The sequence below is a fragment of the Sprattus sprattus genome (assembly GCF_963457725.1).
Source record: "Sprattus sprattus genome assembly, chromosome: 14".
Taxonomy (NCBI): Eukaryota; Metazoa; Chordata; class Actinopteri; order Clupeiformes; family Clupeidae; genus Sprattus; species Sprattus sprattus.
Genome location: NC_137912.1, coordinates 21,386,860 through 21,413,488, shown reverse-complemented (window position 1 = coordinate 21,413,488; position 26,629 = coordinate 21,386,860). Strand labels below are relative to the sequence as shown.

Genomic DNA, 26,629 nt, shown 5'->3' with positions numbered 1-26,629 from the left:
CCTTTAATGGATTTGCCTTGTCAAGAGTTAATTTGTGGAATTCCTTGCCTTCTCAATGTGTTTGAGACCATCAGTTGTGTTGTGCAGGGGTAGGATTGGTATGTGAATAGCCCTATTACTACTACCACCACTAATCAAATCCATAGAATGGCAAGAACCAGTCAACTAAGTAAAGAGAAACGACAGACCGCCATTACTTTAAGACATGAAAGTCAGTCTATCTGACTTGACTGGTACTCTTATAGTAATGTTGTTGTCATTGATTGTAAGATTGTGTGGATCAATGGGCAACACACACACTTTTACGTGCTGCGGTTCTGCTTAAGGTTTCTTTTGGCCCCTCTCGCCATTGTGTGCCATCAGGCACTTGGCTCTGTAAAGCGTCTTGAAACTATTTAATTTTTGTGGCGCTTTAGAAATAAAATTCAATTGAATATAGCGTGTATACAACAAATAGCAATTGGGTGCACCATAAAGAAATGAAATACAATAAAGGAAGAATTGGTAAAGTGATAAAGATATGATAACAATATCATAGTAATATTATGTCCAATCTTTGGCCTATACATAATCAGGTGGTCTTGATCTTTGCATATCTCTTGATATTGGCTAGCTGTTCGGTTTTATCTTGATGTGTTTTCCTTACGTGAAGAAACAAACAAAAACTGACTTTTTTTATACAGTTATAAAAAAATTATTCTCATACCAATGAGATTATCCCTCTGATAACACTGGCCCTAGAACAATTTTATCACGGGACTGTATAGTACTGTATACTAGGGTGGGGATTGGCATGCAGTGCACAGTGTAGTATACTGGTATATCAGTAGGCTATGGCATTTTGAACATTTCGAGAACCTTGGTTCAATTTTCAAACTGCTGTAACCAAAGATGGTCAGTTGGCGGAGCTGTAGGCCTAAACACAAGCGTATACAGCGCGCGCGCGGGAGAGAGAGACATAATTCCTTGTATGTATTTATGTCTGTATAGTAACTTTTCCAAGGTTATATATAGCTGAAATTAGCCTATATAAATTATCATGTAGGGTGATTTCGGATGAATATAGCCTACTTGTAATCTGGAATGGACTAATGCTGTCGTTAATGTATCTCTTTCCGTCAATGTAGCCCCCGGTGCTGTCTCCAGGCTGTATGATCTAGGAAGAAAAAAAACGAAAGTGAAACAGCATGTCGCATGATACGTATGCACTACGCATTTTACAGACATACACACTGAACAGAACAGCAATGCTCGTCCCATTTCAGGGGAACCACATCATGACCTCTTTCGGCTTGTGTGAAGAGAGGTGAGACGACTCCGCGCGCGGTGCAGAAGTATGATTCTGAAGTCCGTGCTATTGCTTCTGATCGTTCACAAGCTGAAGGTCACTAGGGCAGAAGGTAAGCTCCTTTCGTGTTTTATTTCCCCCGAAAAGGTTAAATCAAGTCTGCGGGAAAACCGTGGCGTCAACACCCCTTGGCGTCTGTCAGCCGGCATTCTGCACTGGGTTAAACGAAGCGTTCAGTCTAAAACAAATTATTTGAACATAATCTAGCCTATGACAGAAGCGACTTAGGTGTATGTTATTTCATGTTTGAAAATATTATTGTTGGCTTAATAATGTCCAGTCAATGGAATTGTCACTGTTGCCAATTATAGGCTTTATTAGGTGGTAGGCTAACATGTCCCCACCACTGATCGATCACCAGTTTTGTCCCAACCACTTTTGACAACTGAAGATAAAAAGTTTCACCAACATTAACAGGCGTTTCTAAAAAGATGAACGAACTTGACACGAATGTATAGCCTACATTAAAAAGAAAGTTGTGTAAAGCTATAGTAACTGCGAGACTAACTTCACAAACAATTTGCATTTTGTAGCTTCTTTGAAGACCCTGAGTCGGATATGCCATCACCTTATTTCCAGTAGCATTATATTAACCATCTCTAAACAGTAATCGTCAAATAGCTGTTTTGATAACTTTCTGTCGCGTGTCTTTGCTCATTACAGCGCTGAAACTTGTCATCAAGGTCATCAAGTGACAAGCGCACAGGCAAAACATCAGCAGTTCTAGTGTTATTAGTGCAACCTTTGACACTGTTTATGATAATATAAATATACTAACTATTTTATTTTGCTGTGTTCCTTTAGCTGTTATAATGCACTTGACTTAAATATCTTATTATAACCGCCGTTGCACGCGGTGTTTGTCCATTTTGAAAAATTCCTTCAGCATTCTTCTCACTACTTTTTTGTCGACAATAGTAAAATTGGAAGTGACTCTATGGCAGAGGTGGTGTAGACACACACACACTGAATTTCACCTCTGCATTTGACCCATCCAGGGAAGTGACACACACAGTGTAGTGAAGTTGCACTAACCAGGAGCAGTGAGCTGCCTTTGGCAGCGCCTGGGGAGCAGTGATCGGGGTTAGGTGCCTTGCTCAAGGGCACTTCAGCCATGGATGTGGGCATGGGAGAGCAGTTGTCTACCACTTCCCCCGCCCACATTTTTCCTACTGGTCGGCGAACCAGCCACCCGACAGTTTCCAGCCCGAAACCCTAACCAGTAGGCCACGGCTGCCCACAATATCATACATTAAGAATTCACTTTTTTTTTTTACAAAAGCTTTATTTTTATCAAGAGGCAGAAGCTCAGCTACTTAATTTCGTCATGGAGGCGAGCTGACAGGGTGCCACTGGGCCATGTGTGGTGTGGCCCAATGGGAGCACAAGCGGCTGTAGGTGCCCATTGCAAACCATGCCCTATCACATCAACCTAGCACCACAGTGGGGAAGGCGGCCATTGTTTTGACCCTCTCCACTGACAAACACCATGTTCCCCAATGCTACGAAATGACAGATGTAAACAAAGCATTGGAACCTTGGGCCACACACCACGTATTTCGATTGAGAATGCTGCCAGTTTCATAGGTCCTCTCTGCTCGTTCCTCGGTTCCTCTGAGAGCATTTAAAGGTACAGTGTGTGTATTGCAACCAGCTTTACAAGTGTGTGTGTGTGACCTACAATGTACCTCTTGCATTGTTCAAAGGTAGGCGCCTGACTAGATTAGACTGTGGAATGTTTATGTCCTGTTTTATTTCGCGAAAGTTGATTCGCGAAAGTTTGATTCACCAAAGTTGCCTGAGAGAAACGTCCATCACAGGAAAACGATGAAAACTGAGACAACATTTGATAAAATTGACATAAAGCATCGTTTTTTTGTGATGGACGTTTCTCTCAGTCAACTTTGGTGAATCAAACTTTCGCGAATCAACTTTCGCGAATCAAACAGGTAGACTCTCTAGTAGTATCTGCCGTAGACTGCAGTATCCAGCGTATTGAAAATAGGGCCAAGTGATAACGAGGTGTGACTTTTTCCACTACAATGTTTTTGGGATGCAAATATATCACTCTTTTGAACACATAATGTTTTGGGAAGAGAAACTTTTTATTTTGCTGGGTCTAGCAAACCTGCCGGACTACTTTCGGTTTGACCAAAACTGGACGAGAACTCTGCTCACAGGACGCTGTCGGGGGTAAGTGATGCATGATTGCATGACACTGTTGACAGGGAAGCCATTCATGTCTTAAAAACCGAACTATCCCTTTAAAGCAAACCTATGCAAAAATAGCTAATTGCTAGGGATGCTAACAAACTAGTTAGTGAACAACTTTCATAACACAGTCAAACATTAAGCAAGTGCAACACAACAACACACCTAACCCATTCTGAAGGGTAAAATAGTTGCATAATGTTGCTTTTATCTTGTTAATGCTGTGATAGCAATGAAAGCCATGCTCAAGGAGAAAAATGAAACATCTCTTCCCTATCTCTATTCCCTCCTCAGGATCATAACTTAAATTTATGACGAAACGGACAGATAAAGTGCCCCTACCAAACCCTGATGATGAAAACCTTAAGTCCAGTGTTCCACTTGAATTGTTAACTGTAGCTGCTACCTGTTTGATTGCTTATTAATTGTAAAGATTCTTTATGAACATACACGGCTCTTCTTAATACTGTAGAATGCTCCATTCATTTGAATGGGGCTTCCCAACGTTATGTGGTCAACTATTTTTCGATAATTGACCATTGCTATGTTTACTTTTTACTTTTACTTGAGTAGATTTTTAGATGGGTAATATTACTTGAACTTAAGTACAATTTTATCAAAGTAATTGTACTTTTACTTTAGTACAACATTTCAGTACTTTTTACACCTCTGGATATTTTACCTCACATGTGACATGCTCTGAAAAGATTCTTTAAGATATACCCTGTTTTTTTTTTGTTTTTTTTGCATATCAGGGGCCGTATTCACAAAGAATCTTAGGGCTAAAAGTAGCTCATAAGTGGCGAATTTAGGAGAAACTCCTAAAAATAATGGGCGTGTCAGTCTTAAATGTAGGACTCCTAATTTTTTTTACTAAGAGCAATTCACAAAATATTTTATCCCTAAAAGTAGCACCTAAGTCTAGGACAGCTTAAAACTCCTCACGAGGACTCCTAAATCACTAAGACCTATTCACAAAAAAATCGTAAGATGGCTGCAGCCGACTTGGAATTGATAAAAGACATTGCTTAAACCGTGAAGGTATTAATATTGTCGTAGAATTAGCGCGGTATGCAATGACGCCTTTAAACAACGATGTGTCCCGAAGTGAAATGTTTGGAAACATATTTGGCTTCGCGGAAAACGCAAATGACGACACTGGGAATCATCAGTCAGCCGTTTAATTCATCAAACTATCAACGCACTGTAGACCCCACATCATCCAACAGTTTATCCAGTTGCTTTTGGAAAATCGCCTATTTCACAATATCAAAGTAAATTCCATGGCGATCGCAGGAATGTCCAGTGACGGGACACACATTACAATAATACGTCCACCGTGGCCTGGATGTACCGATGACTCGTGCATTTCAACGGAGAGCGGTCGCAGGTTTTTGAGAACTTACCAGCTGGATGCCGCTGGGGTGACAGTGGCTATTGGTCCTGGGACCAGTAGGCTTTCGCCTAGGCTACGGTTCACGTTCGTTTCGCTTTGATCAATTAAGATTGGAGGGCTTGAAGGGCCGTATGTGCTGATATTTGAAGTGGTCAAGGGCTGGAGATATAATAGCCTAACAGTTTGCTGGGTGCTTTAATTATTACTGCCTTGATTACATGCAATTGCCATATTATATATTGATCGCTTTCTAATTATCTTATCGTGCAAAGTGTCATTCCCGTTGGATGCACAAACTTGTCATCATGCGTGTGCATTCTGCTAACTGCACTGTCCATAACTATTTAATATGACTTAATTTGAAGCCTAGGTTATTCTCTTATTTTCAGTTGATATAGTGGGATTGTTAGAGGGACGTCACGAATGAGTTTTTAATGAGAGAGCCTGTCAACAACCAATCAACGTCCTCACCCCTTCTAAACTCGTGCATGAGAATCGACGTCATCCATAGCAACGGAGTTTTTATCTTAAGCTTAGGAGTTGGTATTATCCTTAGTATGAGTAGGTCTCAGAGCCGTTGTGAATCACTTTTAAGAAATTACTCCTACGTAAAAGGTTTTAGCGCGAGTTAGGAGCACTCCTAGTGGTAAGATAAAAGGCTTTGTGAATACGGCCCCTGGTCTAGCATCATCCACTTCCAGTGAAAAATACGTGTTTTTCATGTTTGGAACATGTTCTTATATTTTGAATAAAAAAAAGCTTTTATTTCATACATTTTGCGTCGGCGTCAGATTTTTTTGCCTAACATAAGGGTGATGAACACTGGTCGGTAGGGCCCCCTAAGAATTTCTGCCTAGGGCCCCCACACTCCCTAGAATCGCCCCTGCAACACATAGGTGAACTAAAGAATGTCCTTTTCTGTCAAACCTGCTTATCTAGAAAGATAAGGCCCGCTTATCTTTGTTGCTTAGAGTATGTGAAAGACCAATAGACAGCCCATTGCCTGTTATTGTATGGCAAAGGAGGATGGGAAAAAATCAGGTGGAAAAGACAGGGCGAGGGGGGCCGAGGGTTGGGAGAGATTTTGGAAAATGGGATGTAGAGATAAACCGATGTTGAGGACAACAGAACAGACTAAAGAGGGGAGGGATGGGGATGAGAAACGTAATAAGACTGATGTGGAGATAGACAGGGCAAGCCAGAGAAAGGGAAACAAGAGAGAGTAAGGCTGAATTTACACAGAGCCTAGACTCACTGAATCTGGTTCATTTTTCACACCTATCGAATCTTTTAATTTCGTAAAGACAGAGCCTGGTAACGAGAGATTTGCGTAAAAACAGAGCCACCAGATTGTGTTGAACGGGCTGTAGTTCATACCCCACGCCTGTGGGTGGCGCTTTAGCGCTGCTACATACAACTGACAAAACGTGAAAAACGTACAGGAAGGATTACACAGCACATGGTAAAGGAGCACAGCACACGGATAAACACATTACACAAGACATTCAAGCTCCAATTAGCAACAATACATTATGGTGGTTAATAAAATCAGTGGTCAGACTAAAGGTTATGCGAAAATGAATTATATTTTCTATTGATAATAAGAGTTTGGAACAGAACAACATGACGTGTCTTCTCATCCCATTTCCCATGAGGCTTTGCTCCGACCATTTTACACCAATTTATGAATAAAAAAGCAAATTAAATCGTTGGCCAATTTATTTGTGGTCGTGAAAGATATGTAACGTCAGAATAAAAAGTATTAGATAAAGATAGGAGGCTAATCAAAAATCAGTAGGCTGGATAATAATGAGAGTGAATTCGAGACCCACCACGAGTGAGAAGTGGACGGAGAACAGGTCATATACATATTGGTTGGAGATCAAAAAGCAATCACGTGGGGCAATAACGTCATCAGGTTGCGCGAAACCGTGCAGACGAACACCAGCCCCCGTACCGATTCAAATCTACTCACTTTCTACCCCAGACTTCGATCGTTGCGGATAGAGAGTGCTCGTCTAAATGATAGGGCTATCTGTATTAGCTATCTGTATCAGATTGATAATCTAGGGTCCATGTAAACGACCTCTAAATCTAGCTAGAGGCGAGCCTTCTGCCAGAGGAACAGAACATCAACACAGGAAGATCCCTTTTGATTGGCCATAAGGATAGCACACTTTACATTGCAGTGTCATGAGTCACAATGCTACTTTTATGCCCTTGTTATTTATACATATTATTATAATTCTAAACTTAAACCTTACTCTAACCCCAAGTAGGCTTAAATCTTGTTGCAATGAACTAGTGTAAAAAGTACATTGTACTTATAAATTAATGAAGTATATAGTACTTCGTAAGGACATTTACAAAAGGTCATAACCCTGTTAGCAAAATTACGTCCCCTCGACGTCCTGTAATGGTCTCTCTGAACGTTCTAAAAACGTAAATGTCCAAGACCGTCCCGAGGACGTTGCGGTGACAACTGGGAAACGTTTTCTATAGGTCCTGGGGACGTTATGCAGGACGTTGCAAGCACCTCCCGAGGGCATTGTGGTTACGTCTGGGGAACGTGTTTCTATAGGTCCTGGGGACGTTCTGCAGGAAGTTGCAAGAACGTCCTGAGGGCATTGTGGTGACTTCTGGGAAACGTGTTTTAGACGCATAGACATAATATGTCTATGTTTTAGACGTCCTGGGGACGTTATTCAAGGACGCACCGCGGACGTAGCAGGCACGACCGTTTTTGCTGAGCTAAATGAAGAAAATAAAATAATAATAGATCGCGGAGCCGTCATTTTGCTTACAGGGCGCACACACACACAAGTTCAAGTATATTACACATTTCATATGATATGCATAGACACACACGGTTACAAACTTGATTGCAGGCATGGGAATTGAACCGTAAACCTTCCTATTACTAAATCACATCGCTACCCACTGTACTAACACTGTCTGATTACTATTGTGTCACTTTAACACATTTATCACAGTGTGAGACAGCCAACAAACTTAGTCATTTTTTTCCGAGGGTTTGAGGAAAAGCATATTGTAGCGATCTTAGTCACTACGCATTGAGGGTTTTCCTTAATGATTCCTTTTTTAATTAACATCCATGGCACGTAACTGACGTGCGGGCAGGGAGGCAGAATAACTAGCCAAACTAAGAATGATGAAATAAAATAAATATGAATGCTTCTCTACTGATCTGTGCTATAAATATAATGTCTGCATGATTCCAATACAATGCATACATAGGAAGGTCTATGAAGTGTCTAGCTTTAACATTGAGCTTTCCACAGGCCTTCAAAGATGCTGCAACAGAACGTAGAGCTCACCGGTCAAATTGTCTGATTGGAATTTCTTAAAAATCCTCTCTCGCAAACATAATCTGGATTTGACAACAATCCTAATATTTAGGCCTATAAAGCAAACGAGTACTGCCCTTATTATGTTTTAAAGGAACAGGCTAATCTGCCGTTAGAAAGTTATTTAACAACACGCATATGCTGCATTTTAAATAAAGGGCAAACCCTCGGTTTCAAACGAGGAGCGAACTGAGTGAGAAGGATCCAACATGGCCAAGCAGACTAGCCTTAAAAGCTTTTTTTCAGAGGCCAAGCACAACTGATGAGGGTAAACTGTCTGACGAGGATGAACCTGTAATACCTGCAGTGTTGCGTTTGAAAGGGTTTCATTTTATTATAGCCTACTGTCTCTGCCCGTGCGTGAGCGCGCAGGAGCCGAGAGCGGTAGGCTTGCAGACAGAGATTTGGAAAAAATTATAGGTTGCACTCGCAGCATATTGAAAATTGGAGCTGTGAACTTAGTTCAACATTTTGAATTATGAACAATTAACTGAGCTAGTTCATGTAGCAAGTGAACTTTCCCAACACTAAATAGCTGACGCCCTATAGATGTTCGAACAGCATCACCAGAGAAAAAGCCGAAATGTCGGGCGTTTATATCGTTATGGAGTGACAAGTTCTCTTGGCTAAGGTGCGAATAATTTAAGAATCTCTGCTCTCATTGAACAGAGCAATGACCATGTTGCGGCGCTCATCTAAACACCACAGCAGGTTGCGATTAAAGGCCACTTATTGACGCGCATCAGACATTAATGTTTTTGTTTCCCATTGTAAACTTAGGAAAACAAACATGTTGCATTCTAAACTACCTGATTATGTTATTATTTAAGCTACGTAGGCCGTCAGTTTTCTTCAATAGGCTAATTTAGAAGCAGAAATAGGTTATATATTTGTCCGGCTTATCATTACAATTTCTGGCAAATGAAAAACATTTTTCTCTTGCGGAACCTCTGGTTCAGAGAGGACCATCAGAGGACGTCAAGGGGGCGTTTTGGAAGGACCGAATGCGAATGTCCCGCAGTTGACCAGAGGTAAAGGTAACGGGGACGTTTTTGAAGGACGTCCTGGGGACGTATGCTGAGAGACCAAATAAGAACGTTCCCTAAAGTCCGTTTTAAGGCTCATGCGAACGTCCCGCAGTTGACCAGAGGTAAAGGTAACGGGGACGTTTTTGAAGGACGTCCTGGGGACGTATGCTGAGAGACCAAATAAGAACGTTCCCTAAAAGTACGTTTTAAGGCTCATGCGAAAGTCACGCAGAGGACCTGCAGGTAAAGGTTACGGGGACGTTTTTAAAGGAAGTCCTGGGGACGTGTGCTGAGAGACCAAATTATAAGGTTCCCTAAAAGTCCGTTTTAAGGCTCATGCGAACGTCACGCATGAGGACCACAGGTAAAGGTAACGGGGACGTTTTTGAAGGACGTCCTGGGGACGTGTGCTGAGAGACCAAATTATAATGTTCCCTAAAAGTCCGATTTAAGACTCATGCGAACGTCACAGAAGGACCAAAGGTAGACTTGCTACGATCGTCAAAAACTTTCTGGTAACGTCCTCTAGCGAACGTTGTGGCGGGGACCAATTGGGGACGATTGGGGACCTTGCGAATGTCCTGATAACGTCCTGGGGACGTTCCCTCTTGTCGTTCGTCAAGACCAGAGAGAGATGTTCAGATACAACAATTACTCACAATGTTTACCTTTGTGAACTTTATCTGAAATGTCTGAGGGTTAAGCTGACACAACCATTAAAGCCCCATTCCAGAAGAATTGGTCATTTTTTGCTATGTAGAATTCTTTCATAGACAACATTGGCAGGGATGTTTATGATGAAAACTAGCAAGTTGACAATTTTCCAAACACAGAAAAACATCAAGCAAGCGCAACACAAGACATAGCAGAACAGCTAACAAGTTATTACTGACTAGTCCAACAGAAAGAAGGCCAGCTCGCTATCTGACTTGCTGGGTTACTTGGTTTCTTGCTCGTTTACTCTCTCTTTTTCCCTTCCTATCTTCCGACAGCGCTTTCCTCGGAACGAACAGAGAATACTGCTCTAGCTTCCTCTTATCGCTAGCACATCGGTCTAGTTGTTGTTGTGTGAGGTGGTGCCAAATAGCATTACGTAGTTCTCTCGAGGGGTCGCGCCCAGTACCCCAAAGATACATAGTGCATTACCAGGCATACCAGGCGTGTTGTGTGGGTGTGTCCAGTGGCACAGATGCCATTCTCTGTATTACAAGTCAGTGTACAACCAAAATGATTTTCGTTGTTGTTATTTGAGCTCAACAGTAGGGGTGTGCAAAAAAATCGATTCACATTCGTATCGCGATTCAAGTGCTTCCGATTCATAGAATTCCAAAAATTGATTCATATTATTATTTATATATATTTTTTAACATTAACGTTCATTCTGGCTTCGCTAACTGTGTAGTAGGCTAACGTTACGGTTTGAGTGATGGTGAGCGCGATACGGCGAAATGGTTGATAAAAAGCTTCTGAATAGAAAGTTTACCTTTAAAAGTTGTGTTGTGCAAAAGAAGCGAGCTTCACTGTTGTCTGAAAATGTCAACAGGCAGCCGGCTGAAAGCACAGAAGTAGTAGGCTTGCCTTTTATTGGTAACCTAACTGTTACGGTTCATTGTTTTTGAAATAAGAGGCCTGACTTCTATGTTCACAGCAAACTTGAAAAAAAGAAAATATTAAGCCATGGTTTAACTGCACTATAGGCTGAGTTTGAAATGTGCACTTTATAATTTTATTTTGTACCGCCCTGTTTGGCAATGTTGTTTTTCAATTAAATAAAACATTGCATAAAGCAAGCAAATCCACTTTTCCATGATAAGAGCATTAAAATAAAATTTGCGATTAATTCATTTGCGATTAATTGCGATTCATTTTGAGTTAACTATGACAAAAATGCGATTAATCGAGAATCGTTTTTGAATCGAAAATCGATTTTGAATCGAATCGTGAGCCCAAAAATCGGTATCGAATCGAGTCGTGACATTTTCTGAATCGTGCACCCCTACTCAACAGCCAATCAAACAACACCCCTCGCTTCTGCACACCTGAAGCAATGTAGATAATAGAGTCACTTTCACTTTCTTGTGTTGGTTGGCTAAAAAAATGTACGGCTTGGTCCGAGCCACTATGTATGTGTCCCATGTACCGTGCCAGGACTGTGTACGAACACCAACATTTTTTGAGCACAGACACAGACCGTCGACCTTGTGTGCCATGGGCTATACGTGTGCACCTTCAAAACTGTGAGGGTCATATACCTTAATCTTGGCACCTTAACTGCAAGCCATTGGCTCACTTAGACTCACTCCACTTCCACTCGCCCCATACAGTTGCCTTAAAGAAAAACTCTATACTAACATAGAGCTACGATCTCACTTGAGTGAGAATTTGACTACAGCTTCTGCTTTGTGGTTGAAATGCTTGCATATGATAGGGGATTTTTGCATGTGTGAGTATGTTCGGTGTGTGTGTGTGTGTGTGTGTGTGTGTGTGTGTGTGTGTGTGGTGTGTGTGTGTGTGTGTGTGCGTGTGTGTGTGCTTTCTCGATCTCGGCTGTTTCCTCTCTGCTGCCCTTTGACACAGCACCATGACAAATAGCTTTTCAAACACATGACTTTTTTTGCCCTTGTTCAGAGCGAGTGCAACAGGAAACTCATTTATTGATATAATAATCCTAGATTGGGATTCTATATAGTACACATGTAGCCTCCACTTTCCCATCAGAACATGCAATTGCTAAAATGGTAAAAAAAAATATAATATTTATATTTCTTTCATGTCTGTGCCATATAGCCCACCAATCAAAACTGCGGTGAAAGGTGCCAGTTTATGTAATGGTGCTGGTATGATGTCGGTATATCTAGTTTTGCTAACCACTGCATGAGGTTAGAGAACCACTAACCTCATGCTTACCTCATGCTTACCTCATACGTGAGAAAGAAGTCCACGCCGAAAGTCAACGTGACTCACGGCTGCAGAGCGGTTTGAGCCGCACCTGAGACACGCGTCTCGGGCAGGCAATGTACATGCTTTAACCACACAAACCACACAAACGTCTCATCTTTTCCAGTTCATGCAGTAATCTCCCTCAACGAGTTCTGTGCCGCCTGGGAATCCCTACGCTCCCGCATTGATAGATCATTGATATTGACAGTGATAGATCAGACGCTGCCACCACAGCGCACGTCAAGTTACAATTGGGAGTTGTGCGATCAGCCATACACCAAATCCTAGCGCACGCACGCCACTGTGCACAAGGATGGCATCGGCGAGCGTAAATCCCCCTTAAAACGCAAAGCACCAAGTGCACGTAGGCAGCACACAAATTGCTTACTGTCTGTATTTGTTTGTCTGTATTTGACAAGTTCAAAAAGCCAAACCATCCTGCTCTTGATTGTCTGGAACTAGTGAAGAGGCCTCCACGGAGACCATACAATACAGCACAGTTCCAAGAGCTTTATTGTCCAAGTCCGCTGAGGAGATGTCGATGCTTTCAGTCATCAGATTAAAGGGAATCTCTAGACTGATCTGTGACTAGGCAAGATTGAACAGGGTTTAAATATTCACAGATTTATTTTAATGGTGAGATACAAACCTTTGAGCTTTTGAACCTTCGATCATAGCAGTGTCATTAATCCACCAGATCGACATTCCCAGTGACATTTGCTGAGTTTTCATTTTTTATGAAAACATTTTCTGCCTACAAAGAGTGACTTTTGTTATTTTACAGACTTTGAAGTGAACAATCAATCTGTTTGAATTAAGTTGTTGTTGTTTTTGCTTAAGTATTAAGTGTGAATGGTGTAAGTGTAATTTAATTTCCCTAAGAACATCTGACTGATTCTGTGTCTTTTTGCCCTGTAGGTTGTGGCCCTCCCCCTGTGGTGGAACACACCAAACCGATCGAGGGCACGTTCCCACTGAACCAAAGACTGCGTTACGAATGTGTGACTGGTTTCATAAGGAAAGCGGGGACGTCAAGCCTGATCACATGTATAATCGAAGCATCGCAATACGTCTGGAACACCAAATTACCTCTGACTTGTATTGGTAAGAGTCTGATCTGAATGCATCACAATAGTAGCAACTCTTATGTACTTTAGTTTTGTTGTACAAAACCATCGGTGGTGGATTTTCAAGCAGAGAACCTTTGCTGAAACAGAAAGTCAGAGTCGATCCGACAAAAAGTTGAGCTCAACAGCCAATCAAACTACACCCCTCGCTTTTGCGATCCCGCAGCAATGTAGATAATAGAGTCACTTTTACTTTCATGTGTTGGTTGGCTAAAAAAATGTACGGCTTGGTCCGAGCCACTATGTATGTGTCCCATGTACCGTGCCAGGACTGTGTGCGAACATTTTTAGAGCACAGACACAGACCGTCGACCTTGTGTGCCATGGGCGTGTCCATATACGTGTGCACCTTCAAAACTGTGAGGGTCAAAGACCTTAATCTTGGCACCTTAACGGCAATCATTGCTGCGTTCACTGGACTCATCTTGGGTTGATCAGCTAGTCGCAAAATTCATGTTGTTGCTGTTGTTGTTGCTATTTAGCATCACTAATGTTGTTGTTGTCTTTTGTTATTTATTATTTTCAGCCCACACATTTGAACCGAAAGTTGGTAAGAGCTGTTAGTCCATATGTGTGTGTTTGTGAGTGTGTGTGTGTCATGTCATGCCAAAATAACCCATCCCTTTCTCATATACTGCAATATGCATATGTGCTCTGTGTGTGTATGTGAGTGAGAGACATCAGGCACAAATCCATGCCAGAACAGTGCCAGATCTCTGTCTCGATCTTTCTGGCTGTTAATGATAAGACTTCTCTGTGCTACAACAGTCTTGCCGAAGATAACGCCAAAACCCATAGAATACATCAAGACCTCAACTGGGAAGCCACCCCCTACCATAGCACAAAACTCCACGCATGGTCTGTAATTCTTCTCCAGGTTCATAGTGCTGCTCTGTGTGTCTGTGCTTGTGTGTGTGCATATGTGTGTGTGTGTGTATGCATATGTGGGTGTGTGTGTGTGTTCTGGTGCCCATTCACATGCACATACATGTATAAATATGCGTTTGTCTCTGTGTGCATGCATATGATTAAGTGTGTGTGTCCATGCGTGTGCTTGCTTGTGTGTGTAATAGAAAACATATTGCAGTACAGTACTGTGTGTGTGTGTGTGTGTGTGTGTGTGTGTGTGTGTGTGTGTTTGTGTAGAGTCCTAGTGTCCATAAATGTGTGTATGTGTATAACAGGTACAAAATACAGGTTGCTATATAAAGCTTGTATCATACTGCATGTTTGTACATGACTGTTGTGTGTGTGTGTGTGTGTGTGTGTGTGTGAACAATGTGCTTGAATAATGTGTGTGTTTTATGGCACAGCGACAACCTCAGGGAAGCCGCACACCACACACACCAGCTTAGCACCAAAAGCAGTTTCCGTAGCAACCAACCAAGCCACCAGCAAATCCATCACATTCCCAATCGTCACAACAACAACAACAACCACAACAACAACAGCATGGGAGGAAGCGGAGACCACAGGTGTCAATGCTAAGCCACCCAGTACAGTCAGCTATGATCGACTGTCCCCTAGTCCTTCCCACAGTTCCCAAATAGGTAAAGACACTTACTGATTTGGATGAGCCATACTCGTGTGTGTGTGTGTGTGTGTGTGTGTGTGTGTGTGTGTGTGTGTGTGTGTGTGTGTGTGTGTGTGTGTGTGTGTGTGTGTGTGTGTGTGTGTGTGTGTGTGTGTGTGTGTGTGTGTGTGTGTGTGTGTGCGTTTTGAAAAGTTATAGTTGGATCCTATTAAAATATCCCCCCTCCCCTCCAAAATCCTTTGATTAGTTGAGTCCTAGGTTTGATGAATTTCAAGAGCAGAGCATGATTTCTATGTGCAGACATGGTGGTAGATGGCTTCAGAGCAGTGAGTATAAAGGTCGTCGCCCTTGCTTTGTAGACCAGCCAGGAAAGCATTCATTCTTTTAAGAAACATTAGGAGGGAACTGAACTGCAGTTTGAGTATGAACTGTTTGAGTATAAATCAAAACATTTCCTGCTCTCCCTCTTCCTCACTGACACACATACACATACACATACACATGCACACACACACACACACACACACACATACACACACACGCACACACGCACACTCAAACACATACTGTACACACATACACACACACACATTCTTGCTTGACCATATGCACTCCCAGGGACATACATACCGTAAATCCTCCAATTGTGGCCGGGGCTTTTATTTACTTAGGCTGCACAGCGCTCCGGCCTTTATTTGAGGCAGGCTTGTATTAGGGGCAGGCCTTTATTTCTTACTTATCTTCTGTTATAGAATTGTATTATTTAAATAATGGGCATAATTGCAGTAGGCTAATCTAATTCATTGCATATGCGTTCAACACTTCCTGCACATCGCCTAGCGCTTTAGGTGCGATGTGTCAACGTAAAAAATAAACATCGGAGTTATGGTCTCCACTGTCAGTCACGGAGAAAAAGATTCCCAAAGCCTTGATTTTAATCATTTTTCTAGACACTCTATTATGCTTATCACGGACTGAAAAAATGTATTCAACGACCTGGTTTGATATCCAGCCTAACTTTCTTTCTACCTCCACCTGCTAGTCGTAGCCTATCGCATTCGTCTCGGGTCAATGTCAAACTTCTTTGCTGCTTTTTCTCCCGAATGTTCTTCAGCAATCAATCAGCATACACCATCTCTTTGAATTTAATATCAAAGTTACGTAAGTCTACAACTGTTTTATGATACCTACTGGAAAAAGTAACCTAGCCAACTAAAACGTTACAGATAAACAACAGTAGGCTATACGATACGTGGATTTAGGCTAAACATTCGCCTAGTAGTCCTACGTGGGGAAATTTCATTCATAATTTTAACAATATTACATATTATAATATTAAACATGAGGAGAACATCTATTTGTGAAATGCATTCAATTAAATTGTGATGCCTACTTTGAGCCGAAGGACTGATGTTGGTAGGCTACAGTAATAGGCTACTTTATTTTACCCCCGGCTTGTATTCGGGGCCCGGCCTTTATTTGTTCGTATGGACCACGACCCCGGCTACTATCTGAAGCCCGGCTTCTAATTGAATCCCGGCCACAATTGGAGGATTTACGGTACATACAAACATACATAAATACATAAATACATACATACATACATACATACATACATACTGTTGTGTATGTTCCTATTACTATATACACACACATTCAACATTTAAGAACACGGCACAGACACATAGTTCTAGTTAACTTGAGCGTGTCGCTCTCTTTACTTCAATCATCAGGCAGGCAGGCAGGTGAATCTCATTACATAGCCAGGCGCAGGTGCGTTGTAACCATACAGGGTGCAATACGTCACACACATCATATGCAATCACATACATAACACTCCTCCCTTTCAGCATTGATGTTCTTATTTAAACTAAGGAGGGGTATAGCACTTAACTACATCTGAACAACATAATTACCGGTCCTTAATCTTGTGGACTGTATCTCTCTGGTGGTTTACGAACTCTGTCCGGGTAACGCTTAGCAGGCATCTCAGTCACATTTTCAGCAGGCTCTTTGACTACAGGTGGGCCTACTGCATCTGCCTGGTTTTCAGGGGTGTGGCTGTTGTCAGGGACTTGATCTTTGAACGCAAGTCCATCCCAGCTAGGGGTAGGCTCAAAGTCCTTGCCTGTCTGCTCAGCTGCATCCAACAGCTGATCAACATGTCTACGCCAGACCACGTCCTGGCCGACGCTGACGGTGTAGGTCAACAACCCAGTCTGTGATGCGATGGTACCTGGTTGCCATTTCTGACTATTGTTGCGGTAGTCTCTGGCCAGCACATTCTGTCCAACACGGAAGGTGCGCAAAGACCGCCTTTTTGAAGGTAAGGCAGCACCAGACTGCTTTCGCTGTACATGATGTTGTAGGTTGGGTTTCAGTAAGTCCAAACGTGATCTCAGTCGACGTCCTAGAAAGAGCATCGCTGGGGTCTGTCCAGTTGTGGCATGAGTGCTGTTTCGATACGCCAACAGGAAGTTCGCAATCTTATGCTGAATCGATCCACCGTCTTTGTCCATGGCCTTAATGGACTGCTTAAAAGTCTGAATGAAGCGTTCAGCTTGTCCATTAGATGCAGGGTGATATGGCACAATAGTGGTGTGTTGTATGCCATTCTTTCCGACAAAGCGCTGGAATTCTGCAGAAGTGAAAGGCGTTCCATTATCACTGACTATCTGATGTGGAAGACCTGTGCGTGAAAACAGGGTTCTTAAGAGGTCAACAGTCTTTGCAGAGGTTGCAGTCTTTGTACAGAAAACCTCTGGCCACTTCGAATGTGCATCAACCACAATCAGGTACATGCGGTCAAGGAAGGGTCCTGCATAATCTATGTGCAACCGCTGCCAAGGCTTGGTAGGCCACTCCCACACATGTAATGGTGCTGATGCTGGTGACTTTTGGGTCTGTTGACACCCGTTGCATGTCTTGGCCAGTGCCTCCACCTGTGCATCGATTCCAGGCCACCACACAAAGCTTCTAGCCAGACACTTCATTTTCACTACGCCTAAGTGTCCCTCATGCAGTACAGCCAGGACCCGGGAACGCAGGTTTGGCGGAACGACCACCCTCGCTCCCCACAAGATGCATCCCTGGTCCACTGCAAGTTGGTCACGTCGACTGGAATAACCTGGTAATGATGTATCACCCTCGTGTGGCCAGCCGTTCAGCGTCATGTCGAACACTCTGGAGAGGATAGGGTCACGGCCTGTGTCATGTGCAATCTCCTGGCTTGTTACAGGTCCTAGCTCCACCTGCGCCATGTGGAACATGTCCACCAATTCTTTGGCTCTCTCTGGGGGCTGGGACTGAAGAGGTAGTTGGGAAAGTCCATCAGCATTCCCGTGCTGGTTAGTGCCCTTGTACTCAATGCTGTAGGTATGTGCACCCAAAAACAAAGCCCACCGCTGGATACGTGCAGCAGCCATGACGGGGACTCCTTTATCTGGATTGAAAATGGACACAAGAGGTTTATGGTCTGTGAGAAGGGTAAAGTGTTTGCCGTACAAATACTGATTAAACTTTTTCACCCCCCAGACTAGACTAAGAGCTTCTCTATCAATTTGTGCATAGTTGCGTTCTGCTGCATTCAAAGATCTTGAAGCAAATGCTATTGGTCGCTCTGCTCCATCAGCGAACCTGTGAGATAGTACTGCCCCAATCCCGTATGGGGAAGCATCACATGCCAATTTAAGTGGCAACTGGGGGTCAAAGTGTGTAAGTACATTGTCAGATATCACTAACTGCTTTGCCTGTTTGAAGGCATCTTCACATTCTTTTGACCAGTGCCATCTAGTGCCATTTTGGAGCAACCCATGCAGTGGGTGAAGCACTGATGATAGATTGGGGAGAAATTTCCTGTAATAGTTTACCAAGCCCAAGAAAGAGCGCAGTTGAGTAATGCTCTGTGGTGGTGGTGCCTTCAAAACTGCATCAACTTTGTCCTTGCACTTGTGCAGACCATGTTTATCAATTTTATGACCACAGTACTTGATAGAATCCTGGAAAAACTCACACTTCGATTTGTTGGCCCTTAATCCAAAATCTTCTAATCTCTTCAGAACTTTTTCCAGATTTTCAAGATGTGCATCGTCATTGGCTCCTGTTATCACTATGTCATCAAGATAGCACTGTGTGCTTGGTATGCCTTGTAGGACTTGTTCCATTGCCCTCTGCCATATAGCTGGAGCAGAAGCTATGCCGAACACCAGGCGGTTGTACTGATAAAGGCCCTTCATGGTGTTGATCGTGAGGTACTTTTTGGAAGACTCATCCATCTCCATCTGTAGATACGCCTGTGCCAGATCAATCTTGGAAAACCGCTTACCTTGACCCAATGCTGCAAAGATGTCATCGATATGTGGCAAGGGATATTGCTCAGCTTTCAAGACAGGATTGATGGTTACTTTAAAGTCTCCACAGATGCGTATTGATCCATTCCCCTTTACTACTGGAACAATAGGCGTCGCCCATTCTGACCACTCCACTTTGGATAGAATGCCCGCATTTTCCAAGCTTTCGAGCTCCTTCTCCACTTTGGGGCGAAGGGCATATGGTACCTGGCGAGCCTTGATAAACTTGGGGACTGCATTGTCTTCTAACACAATCTGGCCTTTCATGTGCTTCAACGTCCCAATGCCTTCCTGGAAAACTTCTCCGGTGTTCATCAGTATTTTTCTCAGTCTTTCAGTTGTGGAGCTGCAGCTCTGTTTTGCAGTGTCTGTTTGCATTTCTTTAATTGACTGCCAATCCAGTTGTACTTTACGCAGCCACTCACGTCCAAACAGGGGTGCACCTCCTTTTTCAATAACATACAGCAATAGCACATGCATTTGGTCAGCATACTTAACATTCACTGTGATCACGCCCAGTGGTGTAATCCTCTCCCCAGTATATGTTCTCAGCATCACAGCAGTAGATTTCAATTGCAGGTGTGCAAAGTGCTTCTTGTAGTCTTTGTTAGAGATCACAGACAAGGCGGACCCAGTATCCAACTCCATGTTCAATGTAACCTCCTCCACTTTGGGTGAAACCCAGATTTTTCCCCTGTCGGATTTGTTCAATGAACACACATCAAAGTAGGCTAGATCTTGATCAGAGTCTGATTCGCATGTTTCAACATCATGGATCTTTTGATTTTTCCATTTTTGTTGATAACCCTTTTTCTCCTTCACTTTGGTTCTGCACATTTTCGCTATGTGGCCTGTTCTCTGACACTGCCTGAATTCTTTCTCTTTAAACCAACAATCATCTGGAGTGTGTGAATTCTTTCCACAGCGAAAACATGGCCTAATTCTCTGTGGCCTCCACTCCATTTTCTGTACGTGATGCTCTTGCCCCATCTGCTCTCGCAATTCCACCGTGTCTTTTGCAGCAGTTTCCATGGAAGATGCTATTTCTATGGCACGTTGGAATGTCAGATCTCTCTCAGTCAACAGTCTTTTTTGTATGTTTTCTCTGTCTAATCCACACACAAACCTATCCCGCAGAGTCTCTGCTAAATTACCCCCAAATTCGCAATGTTCAGACAGTTTCCTAAGCTCCGCTACAAAGACAGCAATCGATTCTGTTTTTAGCTGATTACGTTTATGGAACCTAAAACGTTCAGCAATGAGAAGTGGTCTCGGATTCAGATGTTCTTGTAAGACACGTACTATCTCTCCGTAAGACTTTTCTGCTGGTTTAATGGGCGCTAAGAGGCTACGCAATAATGTATACGTTGTAGCTCCCATTGCACACAAAAGGACAGATACTTTTTTACCTTCGGCAATGTCGTTGGCTACACAATACTGATCTAACCTTTCGATGTACGTTGCCCAATCCTCCGATGAGCTGTCGAAACCGTCCAATTTCCCGATTGCTCCTGCCATCCTTGGTTTATATTCCGCTTCGTTTAGTTCCTCCTCAGACATTCATTCCAGTGAGTTTGTTAACTAGTTTCCTCCAGCAATCCGTTCAGAATCGACGAACTTCTCCCAACTATCATTTCAGATCCTCGTAAAGTTTCCCTTCTCCCGAGTGTGCATCTCTTTGACCTCGTCGCCAATTGTTGTGTATGTTCCTATTACTATATACACACACATTCAACATTTAAGAACACGGCACAGACACATAGTTCTAGTTAACTTGAGCGTGTCGCTCTCTTTACTTCAATCATCAGGCAGGCAGGTGAATCTCATTACATAGCCAGGCGCAGGTGCGTTGTAACCATACAGGGTGCAATACGTCACACACATCATATGCAATCACATACATAACACATACATACATACATACACATATAAACACACACACACACCATACATGCATGCACGCATACATACATATATGCATACATACATACATTACATTCATGCATACACACACACACACACACACACACACACACAATAAATAAATACATACATACATACATACATACATACATACATACATACATACATACATACATTCGTACATTCATGCATACATACATACACACACAATACATGTATGCACGCATACATACATACGTACATAAATACATACATACATACATACATACATACATACATACATACATACATACATACATACAAGCAACATGAGACAAACATTGGACCGAGCTAAACGCCATTCCAGCCAACCAGCACATTGCTTCAAGAGCACGGAAGGGAGGGGTGTAATTTGATTGGCCAGCTCAACTCACAGACTGTACCTTTACAAGTCTGCTTATGCAACGTGTCTGTCTGCGTGTGTGTGTGTGTGTGTAAAACTCTAAACACACTCCTGAAGCTGGCAGAATACATTTTACCCTGATTTGAACAGACCCAAAGTCAAAAACAACAGGAATGCACGCACAGTACACACACACACACACACACACTCACTCTAACTCACCTCAACAGAAATGCACGCACAGGACACACATACACACACACACACTCACTCTAACTCACCTCAACAGGAATGTACGCACAGGGGTTGTGGTGGCAATGCTGTCATCAAGGCCATCTCCAAGCGCCCTCTCATTACGTTGTTTCTCCCAGGAAACTCCCATCATTTGAATGTCCCTCACACTTTATTACTATGTCAAATCGGTCCCTCATAACTCGTTACTCACACACACTCACACACATACACATGCACACACACACATACACACACACACACACACTCCCCTGCTCATACTGTAACCATCCACACAGTGAACACCCATTCACTCTTTCTTGCTTACACACACACAGACACGCACACACAAAAAACACACTTCCTTTAACTCACTCACTCTCATTTAGTTGTATACATACCAATGTTTCTCTGTTTCTTTCTCTGATTTAGATAATTTTCCAACCATCCAAGCATTTTCCAACCAGTCTGCTGTAGGTAAGTAAAGTGTGTGTGTGTGTGTGTGTGTGTGTGTGTGTGTGTGTGTGTGTGTGTGTGTGTGTGTGTGTGAGAGAGAGAGAGTGAGAGAGATAAAGAGAGAGAGAGAGAACAGAAAGATGGAGAACTTCATTAATCCCCAAAGGGTATTTGCAGATATGGAGGATATTGGCACATACTTTATACAGTTATGTGTGTGTGTGTGTGTGTGTGTTTGGATGTTTGCACAAACATATACAGTTGTGCGTGTGTGTGTGTGTGTGTGAACATAACTAACCCATCTCCCAATCTCTGTGTTGGATTAACAGTGCGTGGAAGTGTTTCGGCGGTCATCATCCTCCTATCAGGCAGCTTACTCTTTCTTTTCTACAAAAAGAAAGTGCTGCCATGGTAAGTGGGCCGCTGCACCCACTACAAAGAAACATTCTGTTGGCTTCTCCCGATGCAAAACACTAATGGGGAGGCTACTAAGGGCCTGATTTACTAATATGCGAGCGCCTCTTAATCTGCGTTCGCAAATTAACGCACGGTGTTTTTGCGCATTTTACTTGGTATTTATCAAACCAGATCTGCGCTGGGCAAACTGTGTTTACTCCGCCCTATATAGGGCCTGATTTACTAACATTGCGACCGCTGCTTAAACTGCGTTCGCACATTAACGCACAGTGTTTTTCCGCATTTTCCGTGGTATTTATTTAGGAAGAGAAAATTAAGCTTCAGCGAATTGGAGATAGATATATTGGTTCACGTTCGCTCAATCACTGAACCTGATTCAATGTGCTGCTATATTGTTGTTCTGCCCGCCATCAGCTACAGCAAGATGTTTAAAAGAACACGATTATAAAGAATATGCTATTGGTGGCATTAATGCATAAACTGTCTATTATAACAATATAGATGTGTACATGGCGAGATTAATTATTTCTACAAGGGACATGGGTTCACTACAATATATATGGACGTGGGTGCAATCAATAGTTCATATTACGTTCGGAAAGTTTGCGATTTCAAAAAAAGTCCTGTTTGATGTCTATAATTTCAGCTGTGGCAGTGGGGAAATGTATTGACCAGTGCGCCATAGCAATGCTTCGAGTATCTGTGTGAATATTTGTGAAGGCTGAGATATATCAACTGCTGATACTATAACTGTTTGAAATGATCCGGTGCCAATATTTGCAATGTTTACCAACTGATTGAATGGAATGTGATCTCCGGTTGGAGGGTTAGATGTCGTCTCTGATCTGGTCCAGTAATTGAAGTATTGCGTGGCTGGTTAACCTGTACCGTCTAGTGATTTCTGGTTCGCTTAATTACAGTGCATGAAATGCCCTGTATTGTTATTGAAAAAGTGTTTTACGAGTTGAAAAAAGTATTTCTGCGCGCTGCCTCTGTCTATGTCTTCGCCTTGCTCTTATTACTGCTGCCATATCAACGTATTCAGACTCAGTGGAAATGCGCTTCCTTGTTAAGACGTGCTTTTATGAGGCGGAGAATTATCCTGCAAATTGGAGACGTGCGCTCGACAGGCAGTTTAGTAAATACCACGCATGACATCATTAGGCGCACTTACCTTGTCTCCTCCCATGTAAATTGCGCCTCACACGCCTACGTTACCACCCACCTCCACGTTACCTCCCCTGTTCACACCCACAGGCGTTAATATGCGCTGCGGCCCCTTGGGCCTCATTTACTAACATTGCAACCGCAGCGCAATTAGAGCCTTTGCCAAACCGCATATAGTGCACAGTATTTTGCATCATATTTATCAAACAAGAACCTTGTCTGAATGTGCCAACGCATAATCAGAGCCTAACCCTGCCCATTAGTGTTAGTGCGTGGGAAGAAAGAGTGTGCTTTCCTAAGTCCTCTTAGGTCGCCTTTCATACCCACAAGTTTTGATTTACTTCGTGTTTTTGAATTGTGTTCCTTCCTCTTTCCTGTCAGGCAACAAAGCCGAAACACCACAGACAGACCGGCCACCTACCATAGCGTTGCCATGGGGACAACCTCACAAGCAAATACCAATCCCAGCTGTGGCATCTCTCTAAGAGTACAGGAAGCATCTGACGGGCCTGACCCTGCGCCATAACAAACAAAAAGAGGAACTCTTTCCAGAGACTAACGTGAACACAGACTTTAAGTCTCAAGTGTACCCCTGACGTCTGGAGAGACATGCTAACAGCTAGCACCTAGCAACACTCTGTGTATGTAAGCCTCAAGCATATTACATCTACTGCCATTGCCTGAAGAAGATGGTTAGACCCCTGTGCAGGCCTCCGACAAGGCTAAAGTGATTGAGTACTAGGAGATTGATACAATAGATTGGGTTGACTGTGTGGAAGTGAATACAAGTACACAAGTATGTTTTCAGTGAGAGAATGACTGGGATGTATCCCAGTGGTACATAGTCTCTGGTCTTATCACCATCAGTGTACAAAAAACATATAAATGGTACACACTCTCTCACACGCACACACAAAGGAAAGACAGAGATATCAGACACACATGTGTATACAATCAAAGTATTTATTAATACCAGATCAAGAACAATTTGTCTGACGGTTAGGGGTCCGGCACGGTTGACGTATTGGTCATTGCACGCTCCAGCGGTGACGTCAGCACCCCGCCAAAACCTTTAGGTGACGCCGCAGAGAACCATCTTCACCGCTGAAAGGTAAAATGCGCAAAAGTATAGCACAGTGGAATGGACGGAGTGTTAAAGCCCCGGTATGCAAGAATTGGTATTTTTTGCCACTGAGCTAAGGTTCAGTTTGACAGAGAATACTGTACTAGCTTCTTATAGCTAGCAGAAGGGTCTAACTGTTGTGTGTCATAAAGCATTATTTAGTTCTCTCAACAGGTGTTGCACCCTGCCCACCAAAGTTGCATTTGTGCAATACCAGGCATACTAGGTGTGATGTGGCAGTGGCACAGACACCATTCTCCTTATTACAAGTCAGTGTACCACCAAAATAATTTTTAAGCTGTTATTTGAAGGTACAATTGTTGCTTTAACTGTATCAGCAATTTTCATCTGTGGATAAACTGCTGGAAGCAGCAATAAGAGGGGTTAAAGTAGAGCGCAGTGAAGGAGCCTAGGCTAAATTACATGACCGTTAAACATCACTTGCATTCATGTGTGGATTAAATGTTAAAGTTCTAAAAGTGTCTGTTTAGTGTTTTATGCTATGGTCACTAGCCAAACTTGAGGTGGGACATCGTTTGTCAAAAGGCCGCCCAGGAGGACTTTCGCGACCTGTTATGTCACTTCCTGTCAATGTGTGTTTTCCCGCCATTTTTGGTAATCACCTGCTCGTTCGTTTGTCACATGACCAATCAGCCTAGTATTTATACCTGGCCCCTTTGTCCAACTCCTAACTGAGTCTTCATGAGCCGTGGACCTTGGTTCACCATGCTGCAGCTACCTCTTGTCCTACTGTGAGTTTTTCTAGATGCCCCTAGTTTGTTGTCTACAAGTGTTTAGTAATTAGATCCTTCTTTGTTTTTTGACTCTTTCTGGAGCTTGAATTCACCTGGCTTGTGTGCCCTGTTGTGTCCAAGAGATATTGTTTTGGGATACCTTGTGTTTTGGGGATTTTCCCTACCTTCTGTTCTCATCTGGATCTTCTGTTTTTTTCTAAATAAAGACGAAACCTTTTCTTAAGATCTGCACTTGGGTCCTACCTTTGCTAAGCGTGATGCACACTGGTACAACAATCCAGCAGCCCAATCTCTGACTCCGGCCTGACAAAACTAGCGAGTTGCCTAACTGTAGGTCAACAAAGTCTTCAGGAAAAAAACATAACATTTGGCACTGCCTGCATGCAGCGTTTCGACATGATGGCATTAGTGACCTGCAGTCGAATAAGTGACTTATGCGTTATTATTGCACAATGAATTCCACATTTAGTGCATGTCTCAGTTCAATGTTCTGATGGCCGTCTGGGAAATAACTATCCTTTAGACGCGTGGTCCTTGCTCTGGAGGACCTGTACCGTCTGAGGGCAGAAGCGTAAAGAGAGGGTGGCCTGGGTGATATGAGTCATCATCATTTTATATGATAATTACTATCTGGTTTGATTGAACCTGAACCTCTTATTTAAACTGATGGCATTGTAGTAAGAGTATGAGTATAAAATGAGTAACAAATGCACGAGTATATTACAGACTACCCTGTAAAAGAATTGTTTAAGATCCAAGTAAAGAAAAAAGAGTGACATAGGGAAGGAGGCGTTCAGTTTTTCTCTTGTTTTTGAGTTCAGTGAGACTCCACCCACTGGCAGTGCTAGGCACAGTTTCAGATCACACAAGGTTG

The 26,629-nt window shown here is 42.8% G+C and overlaps 1 protein-coding gene across 1 annotated transcript; it reads left to right on the top strand.

The window, feature by feature from the left end:
• The first annotated feature begins 947 nt into the window (after nucleotides 1-947).
• On the top strand, nucleotides 948-25,960 carry il15ra (interleukin 15 receptor subunit alpha). Its single transcript, XM_080851293.1, has 9 exons — nucleotides 948-968; nucleotides 1,246-1,400; nucleotides 13,210-13,395; nucleotides 13,945-13,968; nucleotides 14,187-14,276; nucleotides 14,732-14,968; nucleotides 22,270-22,314; nucleotides 22,623-22,704; nucleotides 24,259-25,960. Exons 2-9 carry the CDS (start codon nucleotides 1,337-1,339, stop codon nucleotides 24,401-24,403), a joined length of 873 nt encoding a protein of 290 aa, XP_080707419.1. The 5' UTR covers nucleotides 948-968; nucleotides 1,246-1,336; the 3' UTR covers nucleotides 24,404-25,960.
• The last annotated feature ends 669 nt before the right edge of the window (nucleotides 25,961-26,629 follow it).